Source organism: Hippocampus comes, unplaced genomic scaffold, assembly GCF_001891065.2.
Source record: "Hippocampus comes isolate QL1 unplaced genomic scaffold, H_comes_QL1_v1.1 scaffold214, whole genome shotgun sequence".
NCBI classification, from domain to species: domain Eukaryota; kingdom Metazoa; phylum Chordata; class Actinopteri; order Syngnathiformes; family Syngnathidae; genus Hippocampus; species Hippocampus comes.
Window position 1 is genome coordinate 487,513 of NW_017804875.1, and position 17,212 is coordinate 504,724.

The following is a 17,212-nucleotide window of genomic DNA, read 5'->3' on the forward strand; positions in this document are numbered from 1 at the left end:
TGTCAGGGTCCAAAATTGTGAAAATATCACATGAATTATTCCCAAGTAGCTGTTTAAAAAATGGTCACCTTACAACATATTGCTCCTGTTTTCGGTCTGAATGTCGAGATGGGATTCGGCTGCTGTTCGGTGCAGGGGCTGAGATATTCTGGTGGGTCACAGGGTCTCTGACCACCCCAAAATCTTGTAGGAGCCTTATAGAAAGCTGCCTTGATTGACTGATTTTGGTGTTCTTGATAAAAATCAAAGTAAAAACATTTCAAAGTGGCCCTTGGCGTGCTTCGGTCTTTCTGTATGTGGCCCAGCGTGGATGTACACTGATAGACAATACTGATGTCCTCTTAAAGGTCACCTGTGAGATGGAGCCTCTATTGCCAATACTCACTCGGCTGGGATAAACTCTAGCTTCACCCACAACCCGAATGAGCATATCTGCAATGACCGCATCATTTCTATCTCGTAGCTCACAACCTCACAAAATGCAAATTTCGACTACAGCGGAATGTGTGGCCTCAAAAGAGAAGTAACACAGGAAGTGAGTTGGGTCTCGTCGAGGCCGCGGTGAAAAGTCGCCCAAACGCTCTTGACTCGACACATGCCACCCTCGCGACTGGGCGGCTGACATTTTGTTGCCCGCAGCGCTTTTTCCACAGCGTCAGGCTGGAGGGAGGAGGACTGGCGTCCAGTCTGCTCAGGAGGATTTCGGCCAGGTAAGCCCGAAAAATGCTTGCTGTGATGAAATCAAGAGTTTGCTGACACTTCCTCCTTGGTCACAATGTGCGTTTGGAAATAGAAAGCATAGTTGCACCGTTTTGGTGCACAACGGTATGAGGTTTTGCATTGAATGTGCTTTAAAGTGCTTTTACCATCAGGTGGATCGAGAAGACGTCGAAAGTTTTGCTGCCCCTATTGTTAAAATGCACGGTTTTACTGTTGTGAAAGTTTGGAAATCGGTTGAGGAGGCAGCACATTGGTTCCCGTGGAAATCTTGGCACTTCATTCACACTGCAATCATTGGTGGGATTCGCCCCAAATTTCCTGTTTTAATTTGGATCAGGGTTGCTCGAGACTTTTTGTCAAAGTGGTGTGTAAGGGTGATTCCCACAAAGCATGAATGCTGGAATTTGTCCAAAGCAGTCGATTGTCTTTTCGATTTGAGGCATAGGCCCTCGAGACTTTTTTTGTGCAACCTGTTACAATAGACATTTAAACCTCATTATTTTTTGGTCAGAGAAAGTGATCTTGGTGACTTTTTTCCTAACCTAACGAAGCAAACAAATTGGATGCGCTTCAAACCAAAATGGCCAAATTATGGTTTAATTTCATACAGAGGTCCCGAGATGTTTTTTGCGTCCCCGCATGACAATAAATCAATTTTGTGCTGAGTAATTCAATTTGTATTGAAGAATCTATTTTCAAACTTTCCAGGGGTGCTACTCAGCCAGTTCCATTGGGCAAAAATGAACTTTGGAAACCATTTTGGCGGATTGCTACCATATTTCAACCATCTATCGTAGACAAACGGGCAACACATTTTTTTTTTTGCCATTGTGCACCGAGCATGGCGGTGTTGAGTCACCATGGAGTATCGCGGTCAAGGTTGATATCAAATCTACAGATGTCAATTCATGCAATGGTGATGAAGGTGAAGAAGAGAATCTTGCATGGGTACACACTGAATTGAACATTGTTCTTCATTGCGTCCATGTAGGAAGTCGCACCAGTGTGGGAACAGCCCTCGAGCTCACGACGCCAACGACATGGGGTAAGGTGTTTTGTGCATACGATATGACACAGGAAGCTGCTATTTGGCCGTTTCCGGGGATCCTTCAAAGAAGGACTCGTGCTCAATTCTTGTCTGACTACCACCCAATTTGAACCACAAATGTACTGGATGACTCTGAACCGCAAAACCTTTTTCGTCATTGCATGTGGCCAGACCACGGCGGTGAAATTTAAAAGAGTAGAACGCCAACCTTATTCTTGTAACTCAGCGCCGCAAGCTCAGAACCTGACAAATGTTTCACATGGTCATATACATTTTAGTGTCTATCTTAAGCACTCACCCAAAAAAAAAACTGCTTTTGAAGGCGCACATAGTCGCCTCGCGCTAAATTCCTTAGAATTGGATTTTTCTGCTTTGTATATGCGCCGAGTATGTCAACGTTTGATTTTAGCCGCGAAGGCAGAACATCCGAGGGTAGCGCCCCAGTGACCAACCTCAGCTTTTGCCACCGCAGGGTCGGAGACGAGAGCGGACCAGGGAGGCTGAGCCGTCGCTTTTCCCGCTTGAGCGGTAGGCGACAATCCAGGGCGGTGGGTCAACCCGACAGATCTCCCGCGCCGCTCCCGGGCCCACCGGCTCGGCAAGGTGAGTGCTCACCACCGCGCACGTGAAAGAACGCTGAAGAAAAGGTTGAGGATGATGGTTTTTCTTTCCGACTTTTTTTTTATCCCTGATCCCTTCATCAAACGCCACTGTCTCTCTCCATTTGTTGTGTTGTACATCATCTTTTAAGAGCCCAGAAGGTCTGCTGCCCTGAGTTGAGGTAGTGTTCTGTTTGGTTGTGCTAGATGACAGGCTTCCTCTACCAGACCCAGCCCCACCTCCAGCACCGGTTGTGCCTCGAGTTCCATCTCCAGCTCCGGTGAACCTTGCCCCCGCCCAGAAAAAGCCTCCCAAACATCCGGACAAAGCTACCAAGCCCAAACTGCCTCCTCGGCCTCTTTCCAAGGTGTTCAGTAGTACTGAACACGGCTCAGCTGTGCTACAGGTACAACCCAAGACTCCAGTCTTGCACAACCCGAGATTCAAACGTCTATTTTTTTTATTCGACAGGGTTTGAATGCTTTCCGGGCAAGTGACATCTTGTGCGATGTGGTGTTGGTTCCCGGAGACAGTCAGGAAACTTTTCCAGTCCATCGAGTCATCATGGCGTCATGCAGTGACTACTTCAAGGCCATGTTCACAGGTAAGTCATCGTCTGCGATGCAGATATGAAGCTTTGCCGAGCTGGGCATCCGTGCCTGAATGCTCTCCGTGTGCTCTTGCGATTCGGAGCAGAGCGGACAAAAGTATTTGAGTACTGATACAGATTTATTTACTCTTCTTCACTTACCTTCAAATATATTTAACGTATTAGTAAAAGGAAATTATTTTATCGGGTCTTCAAAGAAGAAGTAAAACAAGTACAGCCTCTGCACTGTACTTTTTTTCAGATAAGATGGTTTTCGAATGCCAGAAGCTGGTGTTTTTTTTTTTGTTTTGTTTTGTTTTTTTTTTTTGGCAGGCAAAGACACGATTCACCATAAATCATTGCTGTAGCTGACAACATCAAACAATTCTTTTCAAGAAGGCCATGTATGGGCATTATCCATTTCCTTCATCTGCTCCCTGGTTCCCTTCCATGTCGTTGTTGTCCCAGTTTTTTTTTTTTTTTCTGCCTTGTGAAGACTCCAAGTTGTGTCTTTTTTACCTTGTGCTGTCATCCATGGAGGTCGAAAAAATGAACAAACTTATTTTGACTGTAAGGAGTCGAAAGTACAGATGCAGGGAGGGAAAAAGGAAAACAGGTTTAGAAAAATAAATACTCAAGTAGAACACAGACACCTACAAAATCGACTCAGATACAGTTCAGTAAAAAAAAGTCCACCGTTCACTGTTCAGGGGGAATGCGCGAGACGGATATGCGCGAGATCAAGCTGCATGGTGTCACCAAGTTGGGCCTCAAGAACATTTTAGACTTCATCTACACATCCAAAGTCAGCCTGGACATGGGCAACCTTCAGGACACCTTGGAGGCCGCCAACTTCTTGCAGGTCATGCCGGTGCTCAGCTTCTGCAATCAGCTTCTGAGCAGGGAGGTGAGCCTCACTCAAATTCATCAAATACGAGACAATGCCATTTGTAGAGTCCCAACACCTCGCCTCTGTCTCCTCATGAGCCAGATCACGGTTGATAATTGCGTGGAGGTGGAGAGCATCGCATCTGACTTACTCCTGGAGGATGTGCAGAAGAATATCGGTGGGTTCGAATATATATTAGTGTCATGCTTGGAAACGTTTTGTATACTAAAAAAAATGGATGGACAAATACCCATAAGAAAGATGATTAACCTTCACTGTTTTTTTTTTGGGGGGGGTTAGCTGACTTTGTGAGCCACAACCTGTCCGCCCTGGTGCAGTGCGGGCGCTACTTGCAGCTCTCTGAGAAAACCATCGCTGGAGCCCTGGCCAGCAACTCTCTGAAGGGCTTCTCGGAAATGGAGCTTTACCACATCGCCAAAGGCTGGCTGGCTCACGACTTCGCCGGGCGCCGCCATTCCGTCTACTCCTTGATGCGTCACATCCGCTTCCCTCTGATGAGCCCGTCCGACTTGATCCAGATCTCCCACCCAGGCGACGACCGGGACGATGAGACCGACTCGCTGATGCGTTCCGAGACCTCCTGCGTCAACCTGCTGCTGGAGGCCAGTAACTACCAGATGATGCCCTTCATGCAGCCGGCCCTCCAAAGCGAGCGCACGCGGATCCGCTCGGACGCCACCCACATCGTGGCGCTGGGCGGCGTCATGCGGCAGCAACTGGTGGTGAGTCGTGAGCTGAGAATGTACGACGACAAGACGGGTCACTGGAGAGCCCTCAGGCCCATGGAGGTGCCTTGCTACCAGCACGGCGTGGCCCTGCTCGGCGGCTTTCTCTTCATCGTCGGAGGTGGGCGCAGCAAAACGTGGATGGCGTCGAAACTAAAACTGAAGATTTTTTGGGTGACGTCACACTTGTCTCCTCAGGTCAGAGTACGTACGACACCAAAGGTAAGACGGCCATCGATAGCGCCTACCGCTACGACCCGCGCTTCAACGTGTGGCTTCAGATCGCTTCGCTTAAAGAGAAGAGAACCTTCTTCCACCTGAGCGCTCTGAAGGGCAAACTGTACGCCATTGGTGGCAGGAATTCGGTGGGAGAGATCGGTGAGCAGATTATTTTGCCAAAGTATCCTTGAAATAGTTTTAGCCCTAAGTTTAACTCAAAAGATGGTTGGCCAAGTTGACTTCACACCAGCCCCACTCAATATTGTTCACCTTTTGTTGTTCAGTCTTAAATTGCAAACGGTGGTAAATGCCAACGCTGCGCATGCTAGATCAGTTGACGCTAAACTAGTTTCTGCTCAAACTTCAGACTCGGTGGAGTCCTACAACCTGAAGACAAACGAGTGGACCTTTGTGAGCAGCATGGCCGAGTCTCACTACGGGCACGCCGGGACGGTGCATGGCGACATGTTGTACATCTCAGGTAACGCCAATAAAATATTAGCCTGTAAAAATGTAACAACACAAACGTGCAGTTGGCTTGCAGTGACCAACCAGGAAGGAAATGAGTCAAATGTGGCCTCAGGTGGGTGTACAAAAAAAAAAAACAGATTTGCACCCAGCAAACCAAGCTCCCCCCCCCCCCCCCCCCCCCCCTTCTTTTTTTTTTTTTTTTTTTTTTAGAATGTATTTCTTTTACTCGAGTTTGCAGCCTTCCAAACCCTGCAGGCACAGCACAATACAATGCGGGAATATAAACAAAACTTGAAGCAAAGTGGCCGTAACATTTAATCACAGCCTTTGCAGTGGCCTTGACTACTCGTCCTCACAGAAAAGGCCTTCTTGTCTCCAAAGAAATACAAGCGGGGACATTCAAGGCCGGGGGTGGGAGGTTGGCCAGATGAATCAAAGTGGAACGAGCTGATGTTAAAAAAAAAAAAAAAAAAAAATTGCTGAAGAGAATCTCTTTAAAACCCTCCTGTTGTATGGCAGACCACACTGACCTACTTTAGAGTTGAAATGTCTACATTTTAAAAATACTGATATCTCCTTGAACGAATAAACATTTGCAAAAACATAACACACATTATGGAAAAACGAAAACATATTTTCATAGCTAAAACACCTCTTATCGTCTTGCAACATTCATCAGTCATAAAGACTCCAAACATTTTGATCACGTGATCACCTTCGCATCGGAGCGCTCGAGTTGACCTTTTGTCACCAACCACTTCCTGTAGCTGTGGCGGTTCGTCAGTGTAAGTGCACCCGGCCTCGTCCCGCCACAGGAAACAGGTGTCTCACGATCGCGCTGAACACATACACACGGCTAAAGTTGTTATACTCTGTTAGTGACTAGTCTACAAGTCCATATTCTTGTATTAAAAAAAAAAAAGCCTGACGATTAAATATACATCGTGTGAAATGTACTTAAGCACAGAAGAAAAAAATAGATTTTCCCTGAAAGGATAACTGGAACCGAAGTGACATCAGGTCCTGCATGAGCAACAAGTACTAAAGACAACCTAAGAAATGCAAAATTAGCTCATGACACCAACAGGAAAGAATGCAAATCCCTTGATTTTTAGCTTTCATATTTGTGTGTCCAAATATGTTTGTTACAACACAATATGTTAAGGCCACCGCTCCAAACATTGAATTATGCTTTTTATCCTCAATAATCAAAGTTGTGCTGACTGTAAATTGCGCTTGGGTGCACCTTAGTAGTGACAGGGGCTCCTACCAGGGTGCTTAATTATTTTATGCCTTGGGCCTCTTTGCTGAATATCCCACTTTCCTATGATGTCACCAAGGCGGAATCACCCATGACACCTTCCAGAAGGAGCTGTGGTGTTACGACCCGACGGCGGACGCATGGTCACGGCGGGCGGACATGACGGAGCTGCGGGGCCTACACTGCATGTGCACGGTGGGGGATCGCCTCTTCGTCATGGGCGGCAACCACTTCCGGGGCAGCAGCGACTACGACGACGTCCTGGGATGCGAATACTACAGCCCCGCCGACAACCAGTGGACGGTGGTGGCGCCCATGCCGCGGGGCCAAAGCGACGTGGGCGTCACCGTCCTCCAGGGCCGCATCTACGTTGTGGGCGGCTACTCGTGGAACAGCCGCTGCATGGTGGACATCGTGCAGCGGTACGACCCTGAGGGGGACGTGTGGGACCGCGTGTTTGACATCTTGGAGCCTCTGGGCGGGATTCGAGCCTGCACCATGACTGTTCATCTGCCGGAGGGGTCGGTGGATGAGGCTCAGATCCAGGAGGGACCCTTGCCCACGGGCGAAAACTGAAATTTGGTAGGAATCGAACAAAATCTCTTTCTTTGAAAGACCCTGGAAGTAGTCACTTCAAATCATCATGATAGACTTGATGACCAAATTTTATGTGGCTGAGAGCAAGTGGCTTCAGGGTCTGAATTTTTTTTTCAAACGACCAAATTTTCACCAGGAGGAACATGCCTCAAGACGTTCCTAAAAGTGCCACTTTGAACCACAAGGGAAGACGTTCTACCATATATCTTTTCAAGCATGTTTTCGTGAGACTTTTTTTGTGGGTTTGCTCATGATCGACTGGACTCCCAAATTACAGACTGCCAAGTGAGTTTGTCTTTGCGGGCTGAACTTTCAACAAACTACCAAATGTATTTTTTGACCAGGAGAAAGAGAGCTCAAGATGACCCTGGATCCAAAATGGCAGACATGGCTTTTTGAGATTTTTTTGTGGTTCTTCTTATAATCAATACATCTACCAAATTTCAAATAGCCAAGTCAATTTAGCTTTGAGGGCTGAATATACAATAAACTGCCACATGCGCTGTACATTTACAGCAGGAGGATGAGGCCTGCAAGGTGACCTGAAAATGGCCACTTTGAACCAAAGGGGTAAACTTTTTGTGTTTTCAGGCATCATGTCTTCAAGGCTTTTATGGTTGGTGTACTCATGACAGACATGCATGCCAAATTTCACATTGCTAAATGAATTTGGCTCCAGGGGCTCGATTTTCAAAGAACTACAACACTTACATTTTCAGCAGGAGGATCATGCCTGCAAGATGACCATAAAAGGGCCACTTTGAACCAAAATGGCAGACTTCCTGTGTCTTCAGGCATGGTGCCTCAAAACCTACTTTTGTCGGGCTACTCATGATAGGCATGCATCTCAAATTTCATCTTGGTGAATGAATTTGACTTCAGGGGCTCGATTTTCCACGACCTACTAGCAACCTTCCTGCGAGATGACCCTAAAATGGCCACTTTGAACCAAAATGGCAGACTTTGTGTTTTTCACCATGGCTTCTTGAGACTTTCTTGTCAGTCTGCTCATAAAAGACACACATACCAAATTTCGCATTGTTAACGCGAGTCTATCTTTGAGGGCTTAATCGCCAACAAATTGAACGGCTATTACTGATCCCATTTTTGGGTGGTCACGCCCCCAAAACATCAAAGAAACGAAGCAATGTTCAGTCACCACCAACGAGGAGCCTCAGGGAATGCGAGCACCATGCTGATTTTCCCTCGGTTTGTAATCTCCTAAAATGAACGTCATTTGTGCAGCAGTGACAAAGCTCTGCACTGTGGCTTGTTTTGGCACGGTTACGTCCGAACATGAGCTCCGTCATGTGTTTGGACCACTGCTAGCTTTGTGGTCACAAAACCAGTGTTTGTGTCCATAAGATGAAAATAAGTTAGGTTTTTGGTTGTGCGACATGTTCCCCACCATTATGTCTTGATGCTAGGTGATTACATGTCAACATTATCGAGCCTCAATGTCAGAAGACTTCCGATTTGAGTCACTCAATGCCTAGTTGTACATTCCCATTCTGATACCATCACACCAACTTGCTAAGTGGCTCCAAGATAGGATTACGAATATTAACATTCGACTAATAACTGGCCTTGTCACGCATTCCCGACCCCTTTTTTTTCATGCTAAGTGGCTACATGTTAGCATGGCTAGTATCATTTTGTCATTTGTGTCTTTCTACTTTTGCAAATAAAACATGATGCTTTGAACATTTTTTCTTCATGCTAAGTGGCTACATGTTAGCATGGCTGGTATCATCATTTTGTCATTTGTGTCTTTCTATTTTTGCAAATAAAACATGATGCTTTGAACATTTTTTTAATATTTATATATATTTTTTTAATGAAACAGTCCCCCCCCCCCCACAATTTCCACATACACACATTCCATTACATGTCCTTCAGCTTAAGATAAGAGCGCAGACATCTGACATGGCCAAGGTCTGCAACCACAACAAAGAGAAAAACATTCAAGTCGGGCAACTTCATGTCCCTAGTTTGATTCTTTTTACTGAAAAAAAAGAACACATTTTAGATTAGGACACCACTTCGATATCGCTGTCCAGACAAACAAAAAAATTCCATGAAGGCCAAAACTCCCGTGGAAAAGACTCAACATGACATCAGCTCATTGTCTAAAGGCTTTTTCTTTGGCTTTTATGGAATAAGGGTATCAATGACGGCCAAGGGTGATGATGAAAAATTCAAGTTCAGGTTAGGTTTGTTAATCGGGGTCTCAAAGTAGGTTTTCAAAGTCAGGGTCAGGATTTATAAAAAGTAGCACATTTGAACATCTTCAGTTCTTTTTTTTTTTTGAACCTCCAGATTCCTGGCGGCTAAACTGAGCTCGGCCCCTCCCCTCCTGTAAGCATCCTCGTCCATCCTCCACATTGTTTGTCTTATAAAAAGCAGCCCAGCTCGTCTCACCTCAGTCCCGCTTTTTCTTCTTCTTTTTCGTTTGTATTCCTGCAGAGGACCTGCGATGTGTTCCCTGGATGGCGACGTGTGCGTGGTGACTGGAGCATGTGGCTTCTTGGGGAAAACGCTGATCAGGATGCTCTTGGACCAGGAGAAAAACCTCAGCGAGATCCGACTCGTCGACATCAACGTCAACCAAGAGCTGTTGCAAAGTTTGGAAGGTAACAAAAATTTGACTCGGGTTGTCATCTCTGTCTATTTCTATATGAAAAACAGATTGAAAATAAAGCTCAGAAAAATTTGAGAAGAATATACTGTATCCCTACAATTGTTCATTTTTGGATTAGAAAAAAAAAATCAACAGAAAAGCAAATTGAAAGAAAACAACATACGTTTGTTTTGTGTTTCAAGGGGAAATGAACAATTTTTTTTTTAATTTATTTTTACACCGACAACACATTTGGACGAATTCGGGGGGTGAAAAAAAATCAAACTCTCCCATAATCCAATGATTTTGCAGGAGAAATTAGAGCTCCTCTGCCTTGGCAGACCTCTAAAGAATTTTCTGCATTCCAGAAAGTCGAGGCGAGATCAAGCTGAGTGCGTTGGAAGGCGACATCAGAGACTCCGACTTTGTGAGGAAAGCGTGTCGGGGAGCCACGGTGGTCTTCCACATCGCGTCCATCATTGACGTCACCGACGCCATCGATCCCAGCGAGATCTACGGTGTCAATGTCAAAGGTGCTTTCCCATATGTAGTTGCTCGGCTTGGTCAAGGCAGCGCCCTCTGCCTTCGCTCAGTGCTCCTTTCTTCCTGCCAACACATGACACTCAAATGCACCACAGCAGGCACACCAGACCCAAATCTTTTGTTCACAAAAGCTGCTCAGTGTAGCATCTGATAATTCAGTCAAGCCCACGGCAATGGAACAAAAAGAGGAAGACAGACTTGAGTTCTATTGGCAGCTGATACAAACTTGCGTGCAGCATAACAGCTAAGTGCTGATACACCATATTTGCTTTAAACTCTGGGTTCAACTAAAAAGTTAGGATTTTTAAAACAAGTGTTGCGTGAAGCCTCAAGAAAACTTTTGTCCGGCTCCAAAATGCTTATAAAAAGATGCTCAATATTGCTGCAGAGAGGCTGACCAGAGCGGCAATGGAACAAAAACAGGAAGTGGTAAACTACCAAAATAAGGGTCTTTTTTTTCTTAGCTTGTCACAGTAAGTGTCAGAATAAATGGCCCAGAATAAATGTTACAAAAAATCCCAATGAAAGGAACTGAGCAAATTAAGAGTCCAGTATGCCTTAAATGACTCTGTTCCTTTTCAAATAAGTCTGGTGTGAAGTCCAACACCGAATTGGAGCTCGCAGGCCTACTGGAGCCAACCGAAATGGAGCAAAAACAGGGATCCCAAATCAGGCAACGTTTGAGATGTTCCAACTTGTATCTTGAACTTGGTTCACCAAAAGCTGGCACGTGGGTGAACCTGCCTTGGTGTTCCAGGGACCCAAAACCTCCTGGAGGCGAGCGTCCAGGAGAACGTGGCCTCCTTCATCTACACCAGCACGGTAGAGGTGATGGGCCCCAATATGGAGGGTGAGCCGGTGGTGAATGGCAACGAAGACATGGCCTACCGCACCCACCTCAAGTCCTCCTACAGCAAGACCAAGAAGGAGGCCGAGGACCAGACCCTGGGCTACGACGGCGAGGCCCTGCCGAACGGCGGGCGCCTGGCCACCTGCGCCCTGAGGCCCATGTACATCTACGGCGAGGACTGCCGCTTCCTGCTCAACCACATGGCGGACGGCGTGCGCAACGGCGACGTCCTCTACCGGATGTCCCTGCGGGAGGCCAAAGTCAACCCGGTCTACGTGGGCAACGTGGCGGCGGCCCACCTCCAGGCCGCCCGCTGCCTCCGAGACCCCGAGCGGCGGGAGCAGGTGGCCGGCAAGTTCTACTTCGTGTCCGACGACACGCCGCACGTCAGCTACTCGGACTTCAATTACGTCGTCATGTCACCGCTGGGCTTCGGCATCCAGGACAGGATAGTGGTGCCCCTGCGCCTGTTCTATGTCGTCTGCTTCCTGTGGGAGATGGCGTGCCTGATCCTGCGGCCCTTCCGCCGAGTGGTGCCACCCATCAACCGGCAGCTGCTGACCCTGCTCAACACTCCCTTCAGCTTCTCCTACGACAAGGCCAAGCGCGAGCTGGGCTATGCGCCCAAGTACACCTGGCAGCAGGCGCGAAGCAACACCACCCGCTGGCTGGCGCAGCAGCTGCCTAAACAACGAGAGAAAATATTTACCAAGTAAAACACACTCGCGCGGGAGTTTCAACATTGAAGAAAGAGGAGCCCAACTCCCTTGGTAGCCTGATTTAAAACGTAAAGAGAGAGACTAAATTGAGTTGAATTGCCCCATAGAAAGTTCATGTGGAATTAGACAAAACCAATTAAAACATTCAAAGGTGATGCACCCCAGGGTAGCCTAAAGTCAAACAAAGAAAAGAGTAAATTGAGTTTCTACAAAGAAAGAGTATGTTGAATTGAAACACATTAGTTTAAAACACATCAAAGCAGGGACATACAACTCGCTTGGTAGCCTGATTTACAACATAAACGAAAGAGAGGAAGTTTCATTTTAACTTTAGTCATTTGTTTGCTTTGACACATTAGAGCAGGAAACATTTTTATCTTTAGTCATCATTTATGATTTGGAAACAGCTGTTCGTAACTGCAACAACTTGTCATGTGGCAAGCGCGCGCGCGCGCGCGCACACACACACACACACACACACACACACACACACACACACACACACACAGAAGCTGTTGTGAACCCGGGCCAGAGTCCATTGATCAGCAACCAGGTCATGAAATGGCTGCCAGGCAAACATTTTCGTTTGCATAGAGCTTGAGAAAGGGCAGCAATGTTGTTGTCAAAAAAAATATTCATCATAATAATGCCACACTAATGGCAACATCACCTCCTTGGCAGAAATAATAATATAGTCATTTCACAGCAATTAGGAATACTGCGGTGGTCCAGAAGTATCATTAAAACCACTAAATTAGAATGAATTGAGCAAAGCCGACTAACTAGTGTTTTTACAACATGATTATGTGTTGTTAGTCACTATTTACTGATTGCAAAAACATTTAATCATTTTAAAAAAATCTAATTTCGTCAATATCTTTTTTGTGTGTGTAAAATTACGCATATTAAATGAATGTCAGTGTTTTATGTAAACATTTTTTCCCCAATGGATTTTAATTGACCAATTATACACAGATTTTTGTTTTTCATAGGCCAGCCCGATTCCTACCCCTGCAAATGGCCACGGTTCAGTGTGCAGTGATTTTTTTTTTGCCAAGTATCTCCAAATTTGCAAAAGTAAAAAAAAAAAAAAATTCCATTTTACTTTGAATGTAAGAGTACAACATAACCAATGAAATTAAAAGAAAATTACAGTATTAACACAAATAATGAATGTGTAAAATAATAACTTATGTATTGTTTATACTTTTTGACGCTTCTCCGCCACAGTCCAACTTCGCAAGGAATGCGGAAGCACTTTTTGTCGTTACAGAAATCAGAGCGATTTTTTTTTCATTATAAGCGCTCATGGTACTTCCTATTTTAATTTTTAAGTCATTAAAACAATGATTTGTTTCAAAACTCACATTCCGGTTGTCTTGTATGACCTCTTTTGTACCAATTAGTTTGCTGAGTTTGACACTTATTGCGCTGCTGTTTGTGTAAGCTGTCGACTGCGTGGGCCGCCATCTTATTTGTTTACCCATGACGTGTCCTTAAACGACCTATCAGCCGCGAGTTTCAGGGAAAGCCAACAACCAATCACGTTCGTACCCACTCCCCTTAGACGTGAATTACGATGCATTAAAACTGGCACAGATTTGTCATAAAACGCTCAACTGAATGTGTCAGTGTTGTTCTTAATGGAGCAATTCGTGATTTGGGTGGGCATCGGCGGGTCTATTGTGACGTCTTAACCGAAATCCGATCACCCTGTGCCGGCTTCACTGAGCAGCTGAGCACCGCTAAGCTCCCATTAACTGCCAGCAATGGCCCCCACGGGCAAAAGCGTCCTGCTGTTCTTCGCTCTTTTGCTGGTCCACACGGTCCAAGGTAGGTCACCTGTGCCTGATATTTTGCCCCTCTCGTAGACTTATTAATACGATATATTTATATAGCAATATAAGTAATAAAGTGAGCAATATCTAATAAAATATAGAAGATATATATTTGTGGCGGCAGAAAATACATACAAAAAAGAAGAAAAATACTACAAGAATTAATCCAAATAAAAGAGAAATTATCGCGTCATTCAATGCAATATGAAGTAAATAAAAATGTTATGTATCTTTAAATCTAATTTAAAATAAGTGTAAAACAAAAGAAACAATGTACAAGATTATAGTACAATGATTCTAATAAATACAATACAGATACTGTATTCTGAAACAAAATGCAAAAATTGATGTAAAAAAATGAAAATTACAATATAAATAAAAATAAAATTATTACAGTCACATATGCAAAAAAATCTAATACATATATTATAACGTCTTGGCTGTCCAATACGATATGAAATGAAATGTAAAAATCCATAGTAATAAAATGAATACATAACAAAAACATATAAACTTTCATTATGTTTTTAACTTCACTCTAGGGCTGATGAAAAGCCACATTTTAGCAAAGTATCATCATGTAAGAATGAACAGAGTCGTCAAAAAATACATTGTAATAAAAAATTCTATATTTAAATGTTCAAATAATAACGTGCGTAACTGCACTGGCGTCATCTTGGAGGTTCGGAGGCAAGGGCGGACGAGTGCGCCGACGTGAGCAATACCACCTGGCAGCAGTACCGCCAGCAGAGGCAGCAGCAAGCGCAACCGCGGGTTCGCTACCTACTGATGACCCGAGAGCATCTGGGCTGCGCGCGCCCCTTTCGCCAGGTTCCGGGAAGCTCCTTCAACGCCACGCGGCCCACCAAGGTCATCGTTCATGGATACAGGTCAGACGCCACGCCCTGCACTCTCTGCGCCTCAATCACACGCAGAACAAAATTCACAACCTGGCTTCCAAAAAATGTGCCCTCGGTTCATTGAAGATATTGCCATTTTGTGTCGATTGAAAAGTGGCGTGTCTTTGATGCTGTTTGCGCCTGCGCAGGGCCCTGGGCAGCAAGCCTACGTGGGTTTTAGATCTGGCCGAGGCGCTGCTGGCGGTGGAGGACGTCAACGTGCTGATGGTGGACTGGGTGCACTGCGCCTCGTTTGCGTACAACCTGGTGGTGGACAACTACAAGGAGGTGGCCCTGCAGATTTCCGTCCTCGTCAACCGGCTGCAGGTCACAAACGATGCAACCTTGCAACGCTTTTCTTGTGATTTAATTTTATGGCTTACTTCTCACAATATTGCAATTTTTTTTCCCCTCTTAACATCACATTTTTTTTCCTCTTAATTTATGAGTCTTCTTGCCACGTTTCCATTTTTTCCTCTTCATTTTTGCCTTTGTCCTCGTACCACTGTAGAATGTTTAGAGAATTTCTGACTCTCTTGAACAGAAAGAAGGATGCAAGCTGGAGACGTTCCACTTCATCGGCATCAGTTTGGGGGCGCACGTGGCCGGATTTGTGGGAACGCTCTTTGAGGGAAAGATCGGGAGAATCACGGGTAAACCTCAACTGCAATCTGCCAAGATTTTGAGCGCCATCCAGTTCTTTTAACTGTTGATGCTCACCAGGTTTGGACCCGGCCGGTCCCATGTTTAAGGGCGCAGATACCTTCGACCGTCTGGACCCGTCCGACGCGCAGTTTGTGGACGCCATCCACACCGACTCAGACTGTAAGAGGAGTCGTCAAATACATGCAGATCAATTGTAACCTTTTATGTCAATAGTATCGTAAATTGTGACAAAATAATGAATGCACTTTCGATTTGGAAACTACTAAAATAAATGTCGAATCTAACATTAACAAAAAAAAAAACAAAAAACGTATGGTACAAGTTCATTGAAGACAGACTTGTCTTTGATGTGTCAAAAACGCACGTGCTGATGTTGTTTTGTTTTGACCCGTCATCAGACTTCGGCATCTCCATCCCGGTCGGCCACGTGGACTTCTTCCTGAATGGCGGAAACGACCAGACGGGATGCTCGCGATCACGGTTTGCCTCTGGTGGGTTCCAACTTGCGCTAAATGTAGAAAATACCTTTTAAAAAAAGTTTTTTTTTTTTTTTTTTAACAAATCTTGTGAAAGGTACCAAAAATTGGATCTAAACCTTACTTTCTTGACCCATTTAAATGAGACTACTTTTTGGCAGCCCTTCGTAACATACTACGTTTTAGCATCCATTTGAACCTACATGCCGCTTTTGATACGCTACTTAAACCAAACCACTTTTGAATAGTCTTATGAATCCTACAACTTTTGGGGGGCCTTTTGAAGCATACCACTTTTTGGCATTTTCTGAACCGTACCACTCCGTGGCGCCCTCACTAAGTACGGTTGGCTCCCTTTGAACCATCCCACTTCTGCTACCTCTTCATAATCATGCAACTCTTGTCATCCTTTTAACTAAGCTCACTCTTTTTCAACCAGAACACCTTTTGTACCTTACATCACCATTTTTTTGGTCCCCTTCTATTACACACCATCCATCCTACTTGACAATCTTTTGACCTATCTCACTTTTTGGCACCCTTGTGAATCAACTCATGCTCTTTTTTTTTGGCACCCGTTTAAACCATACGATCCTTCCAAAACATTTTCACACATACTATTTGTTGGGGTACCCTTCCTTCTGAACCATATTCGACTTATTTTAGGCACCTTTTTGAACCGTACCATTTTTTTGTGTGGATTTGTCAGTTTTGGGCTTCATTCCAGTGTACGGCTATGTGATTTGCGACCACATGAGGGCGCTGCAAGTGTACATGAGCGCTCTAAATGCGTCGTGCTGGCTGAGCGGCGTTCCGTGTGACACCTACCAAAACTTCCTCCAGGGACGATGCCTCCACTGCGACGTCTTCCGGGGAACGTGTCCCACCATCGGTAAGTGATTCGCATCAAACTGAAAATAAAGAAGAAAAAAAAAACGGTGTAATCATTTAAAATATTCTATTATAAAAGTAAAAAAAAACAAAATAACAACAAAAACAGAACGCTCAAGGCCGAAAAAAAAATCACTAAAAATATTAAATTCAATACAGTAATCCTTCGTTTATCGCGGGGGTTACGTTCCAAAAATAACCCGTGTTAAGTGAAGTGCGTAAAGTACTCATCTTTTTTTTTTTTTTGGACAATTATGACGAAAACAATATAATATTGTATTGAATGAAACCAAATACAAAACCTTTTTTTCAGGTCCAAGCATTAAAAAAAGTTAAAATATAAAACTTTTCTTACAAACAACTGACAGTTTTTTAGAAATCATGTTCAGAATGTGTTGTCGACATTGTGGGTTTTGTCATCGACAAAATTTGGCAAGCTGTCCAGCGATGCAGTACACAATGCGTTGTTTAAAAAAAAAAAAAAAGAAATTACTGTACGTTCAAATAAATAACATTGCATTTACAATAAATTGCATCACAAAATAATAATGTTACAACGATGAATGAAAA

The 17,212-nt window shown here is 44.7% G+C and overlaps 3 protein-coding genes across 3 annotated transcripts in view; all 3 read left to right on the plus strand.

Moving 5' to 3' along the window:
• Positions 1 to 108: 108 nt before the first annotated feature.
• On the plus strand, positions 109 to 8,485 carry LOC109521807 (kelch-like protein 9). The gene is made up of 12 exons (XM_019879864.1): positions 109 to 151; positions 464 to 710; positions 1,712 to 1,765; positions 2,241 to 2,371; positions 2,575 to 2,774; positions 2,840 to 2,972; positions 3,668 to 3,864; positions 3,949 to 4,024; positions 4,147 to 4,713; positions 4,791 to 4,970; positions 5,179 to 5,292; positions 6,623 to 8,485. The coding sequence occupies exons 1-12, from the start codon at positions 109 to 111 to the stop codon at positions 7,117 to 7,119; spliced, it is 2,439 nt and encodes an 812-aa protein (XP_019735423.1). The 3' UTR covers positions 7,120 to 8,485.
• A 1,009-nt stretch (positions 8,486 to 9,494) lies between these two features.
• Positions 9,495 to 12,556, plus strand: hsd3b1 (hydroxy-delta-5-steroid dehydrogenase, 3 beta- and steroid delta-isomerase 1). The gene is made up of 3 exons (XM_019880344.1): positions 9,495 to 9,773; positions 10,129 to 10,293; positions 11,061 to 12,556. The coding sequence occupies exons 1-3, from the start codon at positions 9,617 to 9,619 to the stop codon at positions 11,867 to 11,869; spliced, it is 1,131 nt and encodes a 376-aa protein (XP_019735903.1). The 5' UTR covers positions 9,495 to 9,616; the 3' UTR covers positions 11,870 to 12,556.
• Positions 12,557 to 12,904: 348 nt separating this feature from the next.
• Positions 12,905 to 17,212, plus strand: part of pla1a (phospholipase A1 member A) — a 6,678-nt gene continuing 2,370 nt past the window's right edge. Inside the window, exons 1-7 of the mRNA XM_019879876.1 lie at positions 12,905 to 13,705; positions 14,393 to 14,600; positions 14,759 to 14,936; positions 15,154 to 15,262; positions 15,333 to 15,434; positions 15,674 to 15,766; positions 16,461 to 16,647. Of these exons, the coding sequence (XP_019735435.1) occupies positions 13,642 to 13,705; positions 14,393 to 14,600; positions 14,759 to 14,936; positions 15,154 to 15,262; positions 15,333 to 15,434; positions 15,674 to 15,766; positions 16,461 to 16,647 (941 nt within the window). The 5' untranslated portion in view covers positions 12,905 to 13,641. The remainder of the gene's footprint in view (positions 13,706 to 14,392; positions 14,601 to 14,758; positions 14,937 to 15,153; positions 15,263 to 15,332; positions 15,435 to 15,673; positions 15,767 to 16,460; positions 16,648 to 17,212) is intronic.

Excerpts from the sequence above, each read along its gene's own strand:
- hsd3b1 (XM_019880344.1), top strand. The coding sequence starts at position 9,617 with ATGTGTTCCCTGGATGGCGACGTGTGCGTGGTGACTGGAGCATGTGGC. Across the intron at positions 9,774-10,128 it reads GCTGTTGCAAAGTTTGGAAG|AAAGTCGAGGCGAGATCAAG; the intron begins GTAACAAAAATT and ends TCTGCATTCCAG. Across the intron at positions 10,294-11,060 it reads CTACGGTGTCAATGTCAAAG|GGACCCAAAACCTCCTGGAG; the intron begins GTGCTTTCCCAT and ends TTGGTGTTCCAG.
- LOC109521807 (XM_019879864.1), top strand. The coding sequence starts at position 109 with ATGGGATTCGGCTGCTGTTCGGTGCAGGGGCTGAGATATTCTG. Across the intron at positions 152-463 it reads GCAGGGGCTGAGATATTCTG|CTCACAACCTCACAAAATGC; the intron begins GTGGGTCACAGG and ends TCTATCTCGTAG. Across the intron at positions 2,775-2,839 it reads ACGGCTCAGCTGTGCTACAG|GGTTTGAATGCTTTCCGGGC; the intron begins GTACAACCCAAG and ends TTTATTCGACAG.